This window comes from Eptatretus burgeri, chromosome 11 (assembly GCF_056783735.1).
Source record: "Eptatretus burgeri isolate ZD-2024b chromosome 11, Ebu_testis_v1, whole genome shotgun sequence".
Taxonomy (NCBI): domain Eukaryota; kingdom Metazoa; phylum Chordata; class Myxini; order Myxiniformes; family Myxinidae; genus Eptatretus; species Eptatretus burgeri.
The window spans coordinates 8,895,752-8,911,490 of NC_140971.1; the positions used below are offsets into that span (position 1 = coordinate 8,895,752).

Below are 15,739 nucleotides of genomic sequence, written 5' to 3' on the forward strand. Positions count from 1 at the left end.
TTCAGTCCGTAAACACTCCAGTTGTTTTCGCTTGAACCAAACACACGATTTCAATGAAACTTGACCACAACCTTCACCACCCGTGATGTACCAAATTAATTATTTTTTTGTGTCATCCACCCTTGAGCCTCATATGAGAACAAACACACCGAACATACAACAAGGGGGAGGGGGGCAGGAGATGAAATGAGGGTGGGGGGGGGTGAGGGAAGGAAAAAACTGCGAAATAGATGTGTGGAGGAAGAGGGATGGGGATGTGGCAGGGAACACAGGGTAAACAAAATGGACATTACAAGGATTTTCAGGAAGGAAAGCAGGGAATTTGAAGGAGGTGGGTTTGGGGCGGGTTAATAGGGGAAGAAAAGATCAAGGATTTTGATCGATAATGATAGGTGGTGGTGAACAGCTGTTTCAAAGACCTGGAGGGAAGAATGGGATTGAAGAGAGCGAGGGAGTTTGTTCCAAGGGTGGGGAAAAAGAGGAATGAAAGAGTGAAGGTGAACAGTGATTCACATAAAGGGGGGGGGGGGAGGGGACAGATCACATGACATATCTCATTCCCTTGCTTTTTTTCCCCTGTTTCCTCCACTTGTTTCCCCACTGTCAGTTTGAATTGTCTCTTTTCCCGACATCACCTCCATTTTCTATGAGCCTCGACCCCCCATAAAACAAAATAAATTTATCCTTCCACCTTGTTGGCCATGAACTTTAATCGTTATCTTTAATTTTATTATCTTACCCTCTGTTATATTTTCGATGTTAACCCCCCACCTCTTTCACTCCTGTCTCCAACATCCTGTTCACTAATCATGATCCATATTGACCACCAGGTTGACCCAACACCCCACCATGAAGTTGTGACCTACCTATAAAAGTGTAACTATCAGTCTGTCAATCATTGTCTGAAAAGGAAACGATCCACACATTGTTCCTCTTCCATGAGCCGGTGATTTGTTTCGAAGTTCCAGTGAATCAGTTAAGAAGTAATTATAAATTTCAAGGCCAAACTTATCCTGTTTGAGCTGTTCTCGTGTCCATGATGGAATGTGATTAATCTCAAAACATCTCATTATCAAGATAAAAACAACAACAACAATAATCACCTCCACCACCTCTATTTCACCAACAGGTTTGAACAGTTGGGCGGTCTTTGTGGGGAGAAAGTGAAACTAAAATTTTACTTCATGAGAAAGTCCGTCGTGATGAAGTCACTCGGGCAAAGTCCCTTCGGTTCCTCTCATCGAGTCTCTCTCTGGTATTCCCGAGAAAGGTTTTCTCAACCCCAAAGACCCACAGAGTCCCAGTCCCAGTCCCAGTGAAACCCATTCACGACCAGAATCCCCGACCCCGATCGGTGCAGGATCAACAGAAGGATCATCAGTGGGTGATTCTGTTGTCCCCATCTCGGTAAGGCTTCACTCCGTCTCTATGAGCTTCGACTCTCCTTATGACATTCCTTCTCTATGAGCCTCGACTCTCCTTATGACATTCCTTCTCTATGAGCCTCGACTCTCCTTATGACATTCCCTCTCTATGAGCCTGAACTCTCGTGGCGTTTCCTCTCCATGAGCCTCGACTCTTGTGATGTTTCCTCTCTATGAGCCTCGACTCTCCTTGTGATGTTCCCTCTCTATGAGCCTCGACTCTCCTTGTGATGTTCCCTCTCTATGAGCCTCGACCCTCCTTGTGATATTTCCATTTAACCTCGTGTGGGATCGGTGCGGACCCGACTCAGACCCTTTCCCTTTATTCCTTGCTCGGGAGTTTGTTTGGTTTTGTGAGTCCCCCCTGGGGGTAACACACCGGTCCCCAACGTGGACTGTACTGTGTTTTATTTTTGTTTGTTCAAAGTTTCACATTTCACAACAAAAAACATGTCTGGATCTCACCGAGAGCTCAGGATTACCTTTACAGAAAATCAATGATCTTGTGTAAATGATCTGTTTGGGGAGAGAGGGACGATGGTTTGAGTCTCGTCACGGACCAGGTTTGGGTCTCGTCACGGACCAGGTTTGGGTCTCGTTATGTTTGATTTGGTTAAAAAAGTTAATTGCTGATTGTAACTAGGAACGGAGACCATTCCCACCAAACATCTTTTATTCTCGTTCACCTTGTCCGTCCGTCCCGTGTCCCTCCCTTCATCACTTTAACAAACCTCCTCTCTCGATCATTTCACTCTTTCATGAGGTTCATCTTCCCAGAGAACTCATCACGTTGAGCACTGATTTGCTGGAACGTTATCAAGTGTTTATTTATTTTATTTAGGGTAATATTTATAATATTTACAAATTACATTATTGAGATTATCTACCTTTTTATCTACAATGTCATTTTGGTTTCTGTGTTGATCCAGGAGATATCAAGATGGGAATATTTTCATCAAGGCAAAGTGCACCAAACCAGGACTCAGGAGGAGCACAAGGGTTGACTCGTCATGTTCTGAGCACACCAAGCCATGACTCCGGAGGAGCACAAGGGTTGACCCGTCATGTTCCGAGCACACCAAGCCATGACTCCGGAGGAGCACAAGGGTTGACCCTTCATGTTCCAAGCACACCAAGTCATGACTCAGGAGGAGCATCAGAAGGTGAGTGTGAAGAACCTTTGGTTCCTCGTGTAGTTTCTCCCATGAACAGTTCATCTATCATCACAAACACCTGTTGGTAGTTACCTGAAAAATCCTGGTTTCACTCGTGGAGATCGTGATTGTGCTCCTTCTGATGGTTTATTAATGTGAAGGTTCTTGGGTTGTTTGTAAGATCTGAAGTTTTTATCCCCCGCCGCGTGGCGGAAGGGGGATATTGTTGTCACCCGAGTCGTCTGTCCGTCCGTCCGTCCGGCTGGCTGGGCATCAACATTTATAGCTGTGAGTGCGATAACTCATAAACTGTTCGCCATATCGATTTGAAATTTGGGTCACACATGAACCACCTGAAAAGGAAGGACCCTATTGATTTTGGGCGTGGCCGGATCCAAGATGGCCGACTGGGGCGGCTATCTTGAAAAAAATGTTTCAATGGCAGGTGATTCCCCATCTCTGATGGGTATATTTATTGTTTGACACAAGATGGAGATTTGGTTTATTTATCTCAGTTCGTAAAATCTTCAATTTCACTTCACATCATGATGTCAAAATATCATGATTAACCTGTAAATAAAACTCGATGTTGATTTGATCCGCATCTGTAAGCACAGTCCGGGCAACTCAGAAATATTCCACAAGGAACTCAAACTGAACTTTGACCTCACATCTCAGGTGATGTTCACAGCAGATCGATGGTCAAGTTGAACGTTATTGTTTTGTTGTGTGATTGTGATGGAACAACATCAAAATATGTGATGTTAATCCATAAGAGGATTGTGGTGTCGCTTTGTGGAATCGTAATGTGGTGTCATTCTTCATTGTTATTCTTCTTCATTTTTCTTCTTATACTTCATTAATCTTCATCCATCATAATCCCACAACAAAAGTAAAATGTCAAAAGATGTCATGATGGTAATCTATAAGAGAATTGTGGTGTCGTATTGTGACATCATAATGTGGTGTCATTCCTACCTTGTTTGATTGTGTTTTTTGAGATCATCTGTGTTTACATTTTTTTTGAAAATGTTTGTTTTTCTTGATTCTGCAAGTTGTATTGTTTCAATTAATAAAATGCTTCATGTTTTATATAGTTTGTAATTTTCGTAAGGTTTAAATCCATCCATGTTATCAAATTCGGCCTATGGTATATTCTACCCCCCCTCCTCAATCCTGGCTTTTGGTTCAGTCCACGACGTGGATTACCACATATGCGGAAATGTCGATGTGATTATCATTAAAAAAAACAAACCAATGTCAACCGCAGGGTGACCCGTATCTTGCCAAAAGGTGACCACGTGTGACTTCTTTAAGGTCACACTGAGGTGAACAGAGCTGCTATCCACCAGGAGCGACTCCTTGAGGAATATCTGCCTACGAGAGATTTCGATGAGAATCGTTCTACAGAGTAACCATGAAAAATATGCTTTTGCCTCATAACGTCACCAAATGACGTCATAATGTCTCAAGCTTGACATATCTAGAAAGCACTCATTGAGGTGTTCAATTTGAGGTGCTACACGATATGGTTCCTAAAACTTGAAAATTTGACCTTGGGGTCAAATATGTTTGACCTTAGGCGCTAACCATGAAGGTCAAGGTCAATCGCCACCAAAAATTAATCAGCTGAGCGCCAGACCATGAACTATATTCCCATGAAGTTTGAAGACGATCCGATCAAAATTACTCAAAAAATAAGGGTTTCGTCGACTCCCCTGATTTGCGCCAAAGTGACCTTGACCTTTGACCTTGACCTTCAAAATTTTGTGCACTGAAAGGGACCTCTATAGGCCTCTGATATGCGAAGTTACAAAAATTTCCGATGATAACTGTGCTCTGCAGAATTTTTTATACGTGATTACAGACAAACAAACAAACAAAACAAAAAACATACAAGCTGACTAACATATCTTGCAAAAACTTCGTTTTGGCAAGATAAAAATGCTTAAAGTTTTTTTATATGTTTTGTTATTTTGGTATGGATAAAATCCATCAATGTTATTAAATTGTTTTAACACTTGTTTCAGTTGATTTGAGTGATGGTTTGGAAATGTATTACTTCTGGAATAGTACTGTCCATATCCCCCCATCCCACAATTCCCTCTTAGTTTGGTTGCGTCCACATTTATGCTCAATTTCTTTTCCTAATAAAATGATTGATGTTTTATATATTTTTTAATTATGTGTTGTGTGCACTCGCTCAGAGACAAAGTAACGTCCCCACATTGGAATCACAATCATAGCTTAAGTAGTGATTGAGGTCGGTTAGGCAACAGTTTAACATTGTTTTTTAGAGGTGACCAAGAAGAAGTAGAAATTGGTGGTTCAGTGATCTCCTGTTGTGGTACTTTTAGCGATGTATTCTGGTGTCTTTTTAAGTCTTGGTAGTTCAGAGAACGCTTGAGAATAAAAGGTTTGGCTTTTAAATGCTTTCGACTTCAATCTATCAGAGTTATAAGTGTATCATTGTGTACACATTGCAATGTGCGGCCATTTTTTCCCTGTATCATCCCTCGAGATGGAGTCCTCCTGTAGTTCATGATAATATATAAAGGTCATTCCAATAACTCACTGACTCACTGACTGATATTAATGTTCGGTACCTTCCGGGTGGCGTAGAAAGTTGAAATTTCACGTGCCGATAGACATCGAAGCTGATACACCGGGAAAAATCACAGAAATGAACGTCCAAAATGAAAATGTCCAAAATGAAAATGTCCAAAAATAAGTGCAGCCTTGTGCTCACGGCAGGTGAGTGACCAGAGACAATGGAAAAGCATGGCTCGTTATTGCTTATAATGTGTAAGCATACCTCACCAGTATAAATGAATTGTGTATGTCGTGTAACGGTCATGCGGTCCGATCCGGTGAGTCACTGAGTGAATACATCAGCCCCCCACTGCAGAGATCTCCTGCTGGATCCCATGTCCAGAGCCACATCACCGTGCAGATTGAAGTTCCTGAGCCGGGTGAGTGCCATACCGAGGCGTACCCCAGGTGGGGGTGCATACCCCAGATTTTGGTTTGTAAGAATGACACTGGAAATGTTAAAAGTGGTGCAAAACTCCAATAACTCTCAAAATGTTAAAGGTAGCACAGAACCCCCAATTGTCTATCCTACGAATGATAAAATCATCCATCAATCCATTGGGACCATTCCCTGTGCAGAGCGTTGGTGCTGCCTAAGCAGTCTCCTTGACGATTGGGAACAATCCTGGACAGGTCACCACTCCAACACAGGATACCAGCAAGCTGGTACTCATTTTGCCAACCTCATAAGGAAGACAGGCATAGTCAACCCCACATGGTATTAATTTAACAGCCAAGCAGGATTTGAACTCAGGATCCTCAGATCTAAAGCTTACCACCCTAACCATTAAGCCAACATCAGGTATATTTACAAAATGATCCACATGAAATGGCAGTGTATTTGCCAATTTTAATCATAAATGATAGATCTTCTCAACGGACCGCCATTCTCTATCAGGTAAACATGTTCCACATGTCAGGGTCTGCATCATCACGTTACATTGAATTCCCATTTCTACCAATACACACTCCAAAAAATTGCTCATTTGAGGTGAGACATCTCCGAACCCATCGGAGACGGGTACCCTGCTCGTACCTATTTAATGTGATCAATTTAATTATTTTATTCATAATTATACCGATTCAAAGCAATAATTTATTTTTGTTTCGTAAGTAACATGTTTACCTGGGTGGATCAAGCATTTATTGTTCAGAGAAAGTAAGGTGAGGCAGGAGCCAAAGGTGTAGACCATGGTTGAGATGGGAGGATTGTGTGAAGAGTGATGTCACAAAGGTGGAGGTGGAGAGAGAGGAGAGAGAGAGCTGGTGATTGAGGGTGGTGGAGTAGTGTTGTGAACAGAGTAGAGCAGCTGCTCAGTCCCAGTCTATCTCATTCCATATAAAGGGATTTTGAGGAAAAATAAATAAATAAAGTAATCAGTGACTGGTTTGATTCTGAAGTACCAAATGATATCTTTGTGTTTTTCCATCAGGTGAAGAACTGAAGAAGAAGCTGAAGCAGATTCGTGATCTCGTTGAAGATCTTAAGAAGTTGCCTGAGTGAGTCGATCACACCAATTTGGGTGTTTTAACAATATTGTACTTGGACTTGAGACTTTGACTTGCTTGATGGACCTCGTGCTTTAACTGAACTCACTTATAATCACTCTGATAATGCAGTCTAGAACCTGGTAATGTATGGAGAAAGGAGGTGGTAATGAGGTGATATGATGGTGATGTTTAACATAAAGAAAGGTAGAGATAAAATAAGTGCAGATTAATTATTCAGCAAAGTAGACAGTGATAGGGATTACAGGATGTAAGGGGTAATTTTGGAGCGTGTCACACAGGAGAAGGATCTGGGGGTGGTAATCGATACGGGAGGTAAGCAGGCAGCACAGTGCCAGGCAGCTACAGGTAAAGCAAGTCGGGTTTTAGGTTGTATTCGGAGGGAGATCATTTATAAATCAAAAGAGGTAGTTTTAACATTGTATAGCAATTTAGTGAGGGCCACATCCAGAGTATTGTTTGCAGTTTTGGTCACCACAACTCAGGAAGGACATCGATGCCATGGAGAAGGTTCAGCACAGGGCTACTACAGGTAGGGCCGAGTGATCTCCTGTTGTGATTGATTCCGGGCCGAGCTAGACTCAGCTATGAGAAGCGGCTGAAGAAACGGGGCTTTAAACACGAGAAAGGAGGTGGTTACGAGTAGATATGATGGAGATATTTAAGATAATGAAAGCTATAGATAAAATAAGTACAGATGAATTATTCAACAGAGTAGACAGTGATAGGACCAGGGGCCATAGCCTGAGAGTAAAGAAGAGTAGAGTTATGATGGTAGTCAGGCAGGGTATTTTTACTCAGAGAGTAGTTATTGCATGGAATGGTCTCCCTGGGAAGGTTTTGGCAGCAGAAACAGTAGATAAGTTTAAATTAGAATTGGATCAGTTCCTGGAAGTTATGGAGATAGAGGGTTATGGGGATGTTGATAAGACTTGTCGGAAGGTTGAGCATTGATGGGTGATTGTGTTCACGTTTATGGAATGTTGTTGGTGGAGATCTCGTCAAGGGGTGTTGTGTGGTTGATATGTGTTTTGTTTTGGTTTTTTTAAACCCAAGCCCATGGCACCTTCCCTGGAAAGAAACAGAAATACAAAAAAACCCAGAAAAATTTAAAAAAAATTTTTTTTTTGCATTTTTCTTATTTTGATCTTGTGTTGATAAATTGTTGTGGTGTTGATGTGGCACAGACATGATGGGCTGAATGACCTCCACCTGCGTAACACTTGGTGGAAGCACCTTTGACAGCAATTACAGCTGCAAATCTGTTGGGATAGGTCTCTACCAACTTTGCACACCTTGATTGGGGAATATTTTCCCATTCTTCTGTTCAAAACTGTTCAATCTCAGTGAAGTTGTGTGGAGAGTGTTGATGGACAGCAATCTCCAAGTCATGCCACAGATTTTTGATTGTATTTCGGTCGGGATTCTGACTTGGAAGCTTGAGTAGTGTGCTTCGGTTCGTTGTCATTCTGAAAGGTGAACTTCAGTCCCAATTTCAGCTTTGTGGCAGAGGGCAGCAGGATTTCCTCTCGGATTTTTCTGTATTTTGCTCCATCCATTTTCCCTTCTTTCTGACAAGTGACCCAGTCCGTGCTGATGGGAAACATCCCCACAGCATGATGCTGCCACCACCATGCTTCACAGTAGGGATGGTGTAATTTGGGTGATGTGCTGTGTTGGGTTTGTGCCAAAAGTAATATTTTGCATTATGGCCAAAAAGTTCCATCTTTGTTTCGTCAGACCATAAAACTTTTTGCCACATGGCTTCAGAATCTCCGGAGTTGTTTTTGCATACCTCAAACAGGACTCAAGGTGGGCTTTTTGAGTAATGGCTTCCCTCTTGGCACCCCAAGAGGAAAAAAAGTCTGATTTAATACAGGCCAGACTTGTGTAGTATTTGGGATATTGTTGTCACGTGCACACAGTGACCAGTCTTTGCCATAAAGGCATGTAGCTCTTTCAAAGTTGCCATTGGCCTCTTGGTGGCCTCTCTGATCAGTCAACTCCTTGCTTGGTCATCCAGTTTGGAGGGACAGCTTGATCTTGGCAGGGTCTTGGTGATACCATACACCTTCCACTTCTTAATGATTGTCTTGACTGTGCTCCAAGGGATATTCAAGGCCACTGACATATTTTTACACCCATCCCCTGATCTGTGCCTTTCCACAACTATATCCCGGAGGTCTTTTGAAAGCTCCTTGACGCTCATGGTTGAGTCTTTCCTGTGAAATGCGCTACAGCAGAGGAAACCCACATTTAACAAAGGTGGAGGCCAATTAACTTGGTGTGTGATTTTGAAGGTGATTGGTTACACCTGAGCTTAGTTACAATTGCTATCATGGGGGTGGACACGAATCCAACCAAGATATCCTAGTTTTGTCTTTTTAATGAATTTTCTGAAATTTGTATAATTTGTTTTTCATTTGGAAGTTGTGGGTTACAATGTTTAAATAAAGATGGAAAAAGTCTAATTTAATACAATTTGATTCCAGGATATAAGGCCAAAAAAATGTGTAAATTTGGAAAGGGGGTTTACACTTTCCATCGGTACTGTTCATGTGGTTGGTTTCACTTCAAATGAACACGGATTTACATGGACATTCAGTCTTTACAGAAACTTAATTGTTGATTCAGTCTTTACAGAAACTTAATTGATGAAAATCTGTGCTTGTTGAAGACAGCTCCCAACCAAGTTCGGTTTTGAAGGCACCACCCATTGAGAGATCAGTTCGGTTTTGAACAAACCACGAGTGATATCTCTCCTACACTTTCATAAAATAGTTTTCAGGTTTGAACAAATTCTAACAGAACTGTCAGCAAGCTCTGTTTATGTTTAAATTCCCCTTAATAAAATATTCATCTGCTTAAATTCTCATGATCATGGATCTTTCTTGATCACTGGCAATGCTCTTGTTTACATGTCAGGAGTTATCTGGTGCTGAACAGTTTCCCTGATTAATTGGGTTGGGGTTAGGTTAGGTAAGGTTAGGTTCAGTCTGAACCTAGATAATGAACAAAATCATGCCAAATTGACATTTGTTCAGCTGAAACAATTCATCTTTGATTATCCCAACATGCTGTTATGTGTATTCAAAATCACTCATACCTCATATTATTCAGAATTACATGATACAATTCAGGTAACCTTTGATCTTAGTCATTCATCTTAACCTCTGCCCATCACAAGTAAATGCTTGAAAAATTCACAAAAACGTAAATGCAAACAGAGGCCATTTGCTAAAGTAATTTTGAAATACCAAATTTACGAAATGGCTACCTGGTTGCCATGGTATCCAAGTATCGCTCAAATAAAGCACTCTCAACATTACTAACAATCATTTTCATGTACACACTGGTACGCGCGGACTCCGTTCCTCAGAGCGAGTTCCCCACAAGGACCAGGAGGGGAGCGTGGCAGACAATTAAAACGATCACTTTCAACTTTTCTGTTAATTGACAATCAGGTGACAACCAGCACACGGCATAAAACCGAAGGAGATTTAAAATGTAATTTATTAAATCCCACTGTCTTTGTTTCAAGCTCCAATATCACTCAATAATGATTCAATCACAACGATTCATTCAGAAACTCTAAAATTCCACACAGGAGTACAAGTCATGTTCAATACTTTTTAAAACTTAATCAGAGTAACACACACACACACACACACACACACACACACACACACACACACACACACACACGCACACGCACACGCACACACACACGTACAAGTCATGTTCAATGCTTTTTAAAACTTAATCAAAGTAACACACACACACACACACACACACACACACACACACACACACACCCACACACACACACACACACACGTACAAGTCATGTTCAATGCTTTTTAAAACTTAATCAAAGTAACACACACACACACACACACACACACACACACACACACACACGTACAAGTCATGTTCAATGCTTTTTAAAACTTAATCAAAGTAACACACACATACACATACACATACACATACACATACACATACACATACACATACACATACACATACACATACGCACACGCACACACACATATTTCAATGCAGTTTCAGTTACTTCCACAACTCTGAGAAAGCACTGTCGAGGTAAGTGTGCAGGTTCCTGACGTGCGATTGATATTTCTTGATATTTATCACAAATTCAGGTCCAGCCTTGTAGACCATTGCAGTTGGAAAAGGGCTGAACATCACATTGCGTGCGTGCTTCGCGATGCGGCACCCCCGCGTGACCAGGACAACCGTTCACAGTGAGATCACATTCTCACGGAAATCAAATTTTCACAAATATCGATGAAGAGTCGTGGATGAAGAAAATGTCGAAAGCTGTCATGAAAGCTTGTTAACGTTGATCAAAAAAAGAAAATTGTACAAATGAAAATAAGGAGAAAAATATTATTATTAATTTATGGCTAATATAAAAGAGAATGATGGCATAAGAAGAACTTAGCCTGGAATCCTCGTGCATAACACCGCCCACACAACACACGTGGTGTCCTTTGACCAATCAGGAGCAGTGCAGTTACAGTATCGTTTCCTTCAGCTCTATTGGTCTTGTCCTGCACGTGATTTTTTTCGGGTTTTTTTTTTTCATTCTTGTTGAATCTGAGGAGATTATTTTTTCGTTCTTGTAAGTAAATTTCAACTACGAATGCATGACGAAACACTTGTTTATGGCTAATATTAAAGAGAATGATGGCATAAGAAGAATTTGGCTTTCTGCGTTCGGCGCGAAATGCCATGGTGGACGGAAATGACTTCTTTCGTTCGTTCGTACATGAGAGGGGAGCGTTTCTTCGTTTTTTCCGTCAAGCAATAAATTAAATGGTTTTCACATATATAACACATTAGTTTCACAAATTTCCATTGAAATACTCAGGTATTTCCGTCGAGGTTACGCACTGCATCTACCGGACAGCCGTCACTGGCTGTCTTGAGGCATGTGGGGGTGGGGGACACCGGAGACAACGGAGATGCCGGACCCACCTGAGACGTGGTAGACGACACCGGGGACATTTCAAACTCGGTGCAATTGTATACAGCGCATGCACTGTAATAAAACCCGCGATGTCGTGAAGCCGTGAAAAGTGAACCCCGATATAGCGAAGGAGCACTGTATATTGATCACTTCCGGACTCTGTTTGTGTGTTTGTGTGTTTGTAGGCACGATAACTCGAGAACGGAAGAAGCTACCAATGTCAAATTACACCACGTGATTCAGGAGGGTGATGGCAAGCGCTGATTAGATTTTGGTCAAAATCGGTCAAAGGTCAAGGTCAGTGAGGTCAAACATCCAAAACATGATAACTCGAGAACGGAAGAAGCTTCCAATGTCAAATTACACCACGTGATTCAGGAGGGTGATGGCTAGCGCTGATTAGATTTTGGTCAAAATCGGTCAAAGGTCAAGGTCACGGTGAGGTCAAACATTCGATTTTTGATGGTTTGGTACAGAATCATCGTAGAAACTTCTGGTTTGCGGCGCTACCTTCCCAAGAGACAGCTTTTATTAGACAAGGTCAGAGGTCAAGTTGACGATTTCGTAAGTACCAGTCTATGACTGCTTGTTACTAAAGAAATCTAAAGATTTCGAAAGTATATTGATGCCTTCCGTTTCTGTTTGTTTGTTAGTTTGTTTGTTTGTAGGCACGATAACTCAAGAACGGAAGAAGCTACCAATGTCAAATTACACCACGTGATTCAGGAGGGTGATGGCTAGTGCTGATTAGATTTTGGTCAAAATCGGTCAAAGGTCAAGGTCACAGTGAGGTCAAACATCCAAAACATGATAACTCGAGAACGTAAGAAGCTACCAATGTCAAATTACACCACGTGATTCAGGAGGGTGCTGGCTGGCGCTGATTAGATTTTGGTCAAAATCAGTCAAAGGTCAAGGTCACGGTGAGGTCAAACATCCAAAACATTCGATTTTTGATGGTTTGGTACAGAATCATCGTAGAAACTTCTGGTTTGCATCGCTACCTTCTCTTGAGACAGCTTTTATTAGACAAGGTCAGAGGTCAAGTTGACGATTTCGTAAGTACCAGTCTATGACTGCTTGTTTGTTTGTCTGTTTGTTTGCAGAATATCTCAAAAAGTTGTGGACGGATCCGGATGAAATTTGGTGCGTAGGTTGGGTTTGTGACAAGGACAAACTGATTGGATTTTGGTGAAGATCCGACGACGAGAATTCTTTTAATTGATTCTTCACCATTGAGAGATCAGGCTAAACTAATATACAGCACGATATCTTAAAAAGTTGTCGACAGATTCGGATGAAACTTTGAGAACAGGTTTTTTGTGTGACGAGGAAGAATTTATTCCATTTTTGTGAAGAACCAAATCCGGATTCGATATTTTTTTCATTGATTCTTCACGATGGAGAGGTCAGGCTAAACTCGTATGAAGCACGTTATGTCAAAAAGTTATGGACTGATTCAGATAAAACTTGGAGGGCAGGTTGGGTGTGTGGCAAGGCAGAATTTATTTGGTTTTGGTGAAGATCCGAATTCGGATCTGGATACGAGAATTATTTAATTTTTAAAGTGATTCTTCACCATTGAGTGATGGGGCCAAAAATGATAAATACAGACACGACAGAAGGAAATAGACACCGTAAATTTATTAATTTCATCTGAATAATGTTGTTTAACTCATCGATTTGCGCTAATATTCAACTATTTCTTTGCAGAAACGAGTTCCTGGGTCATGTACAACAATTAACTATGCCTCGATCCCAGGGAGCACACAAACTTTCCGATTTTCAAAGAGGACGAATTGATGGTATTTAAAAGGTGGAGTCAGCCAGCGTCAGATAGCTCAGAACCTTGGCATTCCGCTTTCTATGATCAATCGGGTGATTCACCATCGAAGGCAAGGAATCCACAGCTTCCCATTCTGGTCGACCAGGACCCTCAGAAAGATGTCTTCGAGCTGTCAAACCGTCCATTGAGAAAACTCCCCGTTGCAAGGCAGTGGATGTTGCAGAGGTGATTCAGGTTAGCTCAAAAACTGCCGTGCGGGACCTTAATCAACTGGGCATCTTTGGGAGAGCAGCTCAGAGAAAACTTCTTCTTAGACCAGCCAACATTCAAAGGAGAAAGAAGTTTGCTGACGAGACGGCCACCAGACCCTTGGAGTTTTGGCAAACTGTTATTTTTTCAGACGAGTCCCAATTTACTCAATTTTCTGACAATGGACACGTATGGTCTGGAGGCTTCCCAGTCGAGTTATCTTTGACCACATTGCAGCCAACTATCAAACATGGTGGTTTTTCATTGATGGTGTTGGGAGCAAACTGGAGCACTGGCTGGTCAGAGCTTGTGGAGTGTGTTGGCAACATCAACACGGCACACATTTCTATCCTTGAGGATGGACTTCTCCCCATCTTCTCCACTGGTCAGATGGTCAAAAACAACACTGTTCATGGAAGATAGAGCTCCATGCCACACTGTGGAAACGACCAAAGAATTGCAGGACAGAAATGGGATCAAGCGGCTTCCATGGCCAAGTCAGTCTGCTGACATGAATCCCATTGAACACCTCTGGGCCATATTGGATCGAGCACCAACATCACGGACACAATTGCTGAACCTTTTGTGTGAAGTCTGGGCAGAAATCCCACAAGAGAAAATTATAGAAGTTCTTCTTCTTCTTCTTCTTCTTCTTCTTCTTCTTCTTCTTCTTCTTCTTCTTCTTCTTCTTCTTCTTCTTCTTCTTCTTCTTCTTCTTCTTCTTCTTCTTCTTCTTCTTCTTCTTCTTCTTCTTCTTCTTCTTGTTCTTCTTCTTCTTCTTCTTCTTCTTCTTCTTCTTCTTCTTCTTCTTCTTTTTCTTCTTCTTCTTCTTCTTCTTCTTCTTCTTCTTCTTCTTCTTCTTCTTCTTCTTCTTCTTCTTCTTCTTCTTCTTCTTCTTCTTCTTCTTCTTCTTCTTCTTCTTCTTCTTCTTCTTCTTCTTCTTCTTCTTCTTCTTCTTCTTCTTCTTCTTCTTCTTCTTCTTCTTCTTCTTCTTCTTCTTCTTCTTCTTCTTCTTCTTCTTCTTCTTCTTCTTCTTCTTCTTCTTCTTCTTCTTCTTCTTCTTCTTCTTCTTCTTCTTCTTCTTCTTCTTCTTCTTCTTCTTCTTCTTCTTCTTCTTCTTCTTCTTCTTCTTCTTCTTCTTCTTCTTCTTCTTCTTCTTCTTCTTCTTCTTCTTCTTCTTCTTCTTCTTCTTCTTCTTCTTCTTCTTCTTCTTCTTCTTCTTCTTCTTCTTCTTCTTCTTCTTCTTCTTCTTCTTCTTCTTCTTCTTCTTCTTCTTCTTCTTCTTCTTCTTCTTCTTCTTCTTCTTCTTCTTCTTCTTCTTCTTCTTCTTCTTCTTCTTCTTCTTCTTCTTCTTCTTCTTCTTCTTCTTCTTCTTCTTCTTCTTCTTCTTCTTCTTCTTCTTCTTCTTCTTCTTCTTCTTCTTCTTCTTCTTCTTCTTCTTCTTCTTCTTCTTCTTCTTCTTCTTCTTCTTCTTCTTCTTCTTCTTCTTCTTCTTCTTCTTCTTCTTCTTCTTCTTCTTCTTCTTCTTCTTCTTCTTCTTCTTCTTCCTCCCGTTAGGGGTCGCCACAGCGGATCATCCGTATGATCCGCATAGTGATTTGGTACAGGTTTTACGCCAGATGCCCTTCCTGACGCAACCCTGGTTGCTTCTTACGACACAGGGATATGGTACACCTATTTTAACCGGGGCATACACTGGGCCCAGTACACTGGTACTCACTTCGCCGACCTCGGAAGGATGACAGGCTGAGTCAACCCCCTGGTGTGTATTAATTCAAGCGGCCAACGGGGCTTGATTGTCCCAACGGGGACAACGACAACTCAGGACCTTTTGGATCCCAAGCCCCTACCCTAACCACTACGCCAACACCAGGATATTAGTTGTTCTTTCCACTGTATGTCTGAAATACCAAAAGCGTTGAAATCTGCTAATGACAAGTCCACAAAATACTGGCGTATGTATTAAAATGGAACAAATGATCTTAAAATGTTCAATAAATGGATTCTTTTAAAAATCATGGTGTCTATTAAA

The 15,739-nt window shown here is 41.4% G+C and overlaps 1 protein-coding gene across 6 annotated transcripts in view; it reads left to right on the forward strand.

Annotated features, from left to right (window-relative positions):
- LOC147016459 (uncharacterized) overlaps window positions 1-15,739 on the forward strand; it is a 428,934-nt gene that overhangs the window by 23,672 nt on the left and 389,523 nt on the right. For 3 of the 6 annotated variants that reach the window (XM_085845136.1, XM_085845132.1, XM_085845137.1), the window contains exons 1-3: window positions 1,164-1,407; window positions 2,354-2,587; window positions 6,604-6,670. In XM_085845136.1, coding sequence (XP_085701262.1) covers window positions 2,365-2,587; window positions 6,604-6,670 — 290 coding nt within the window. In that variant the 5' untranslated portion in view covers window positions 1,164-1,407; window positions 2,354-2,364. Of the gene's footprint in view, window positions 1-1,154; window positions 1,408-2,353; window positions 2,588-6,603; window positions 6,671-15,739 lie in introns of those variants that run through there. The other 3 variants (XM_085845134.1, XM_085845133.1, XM_085845135.1) reach the window with 2 other exon arrangements.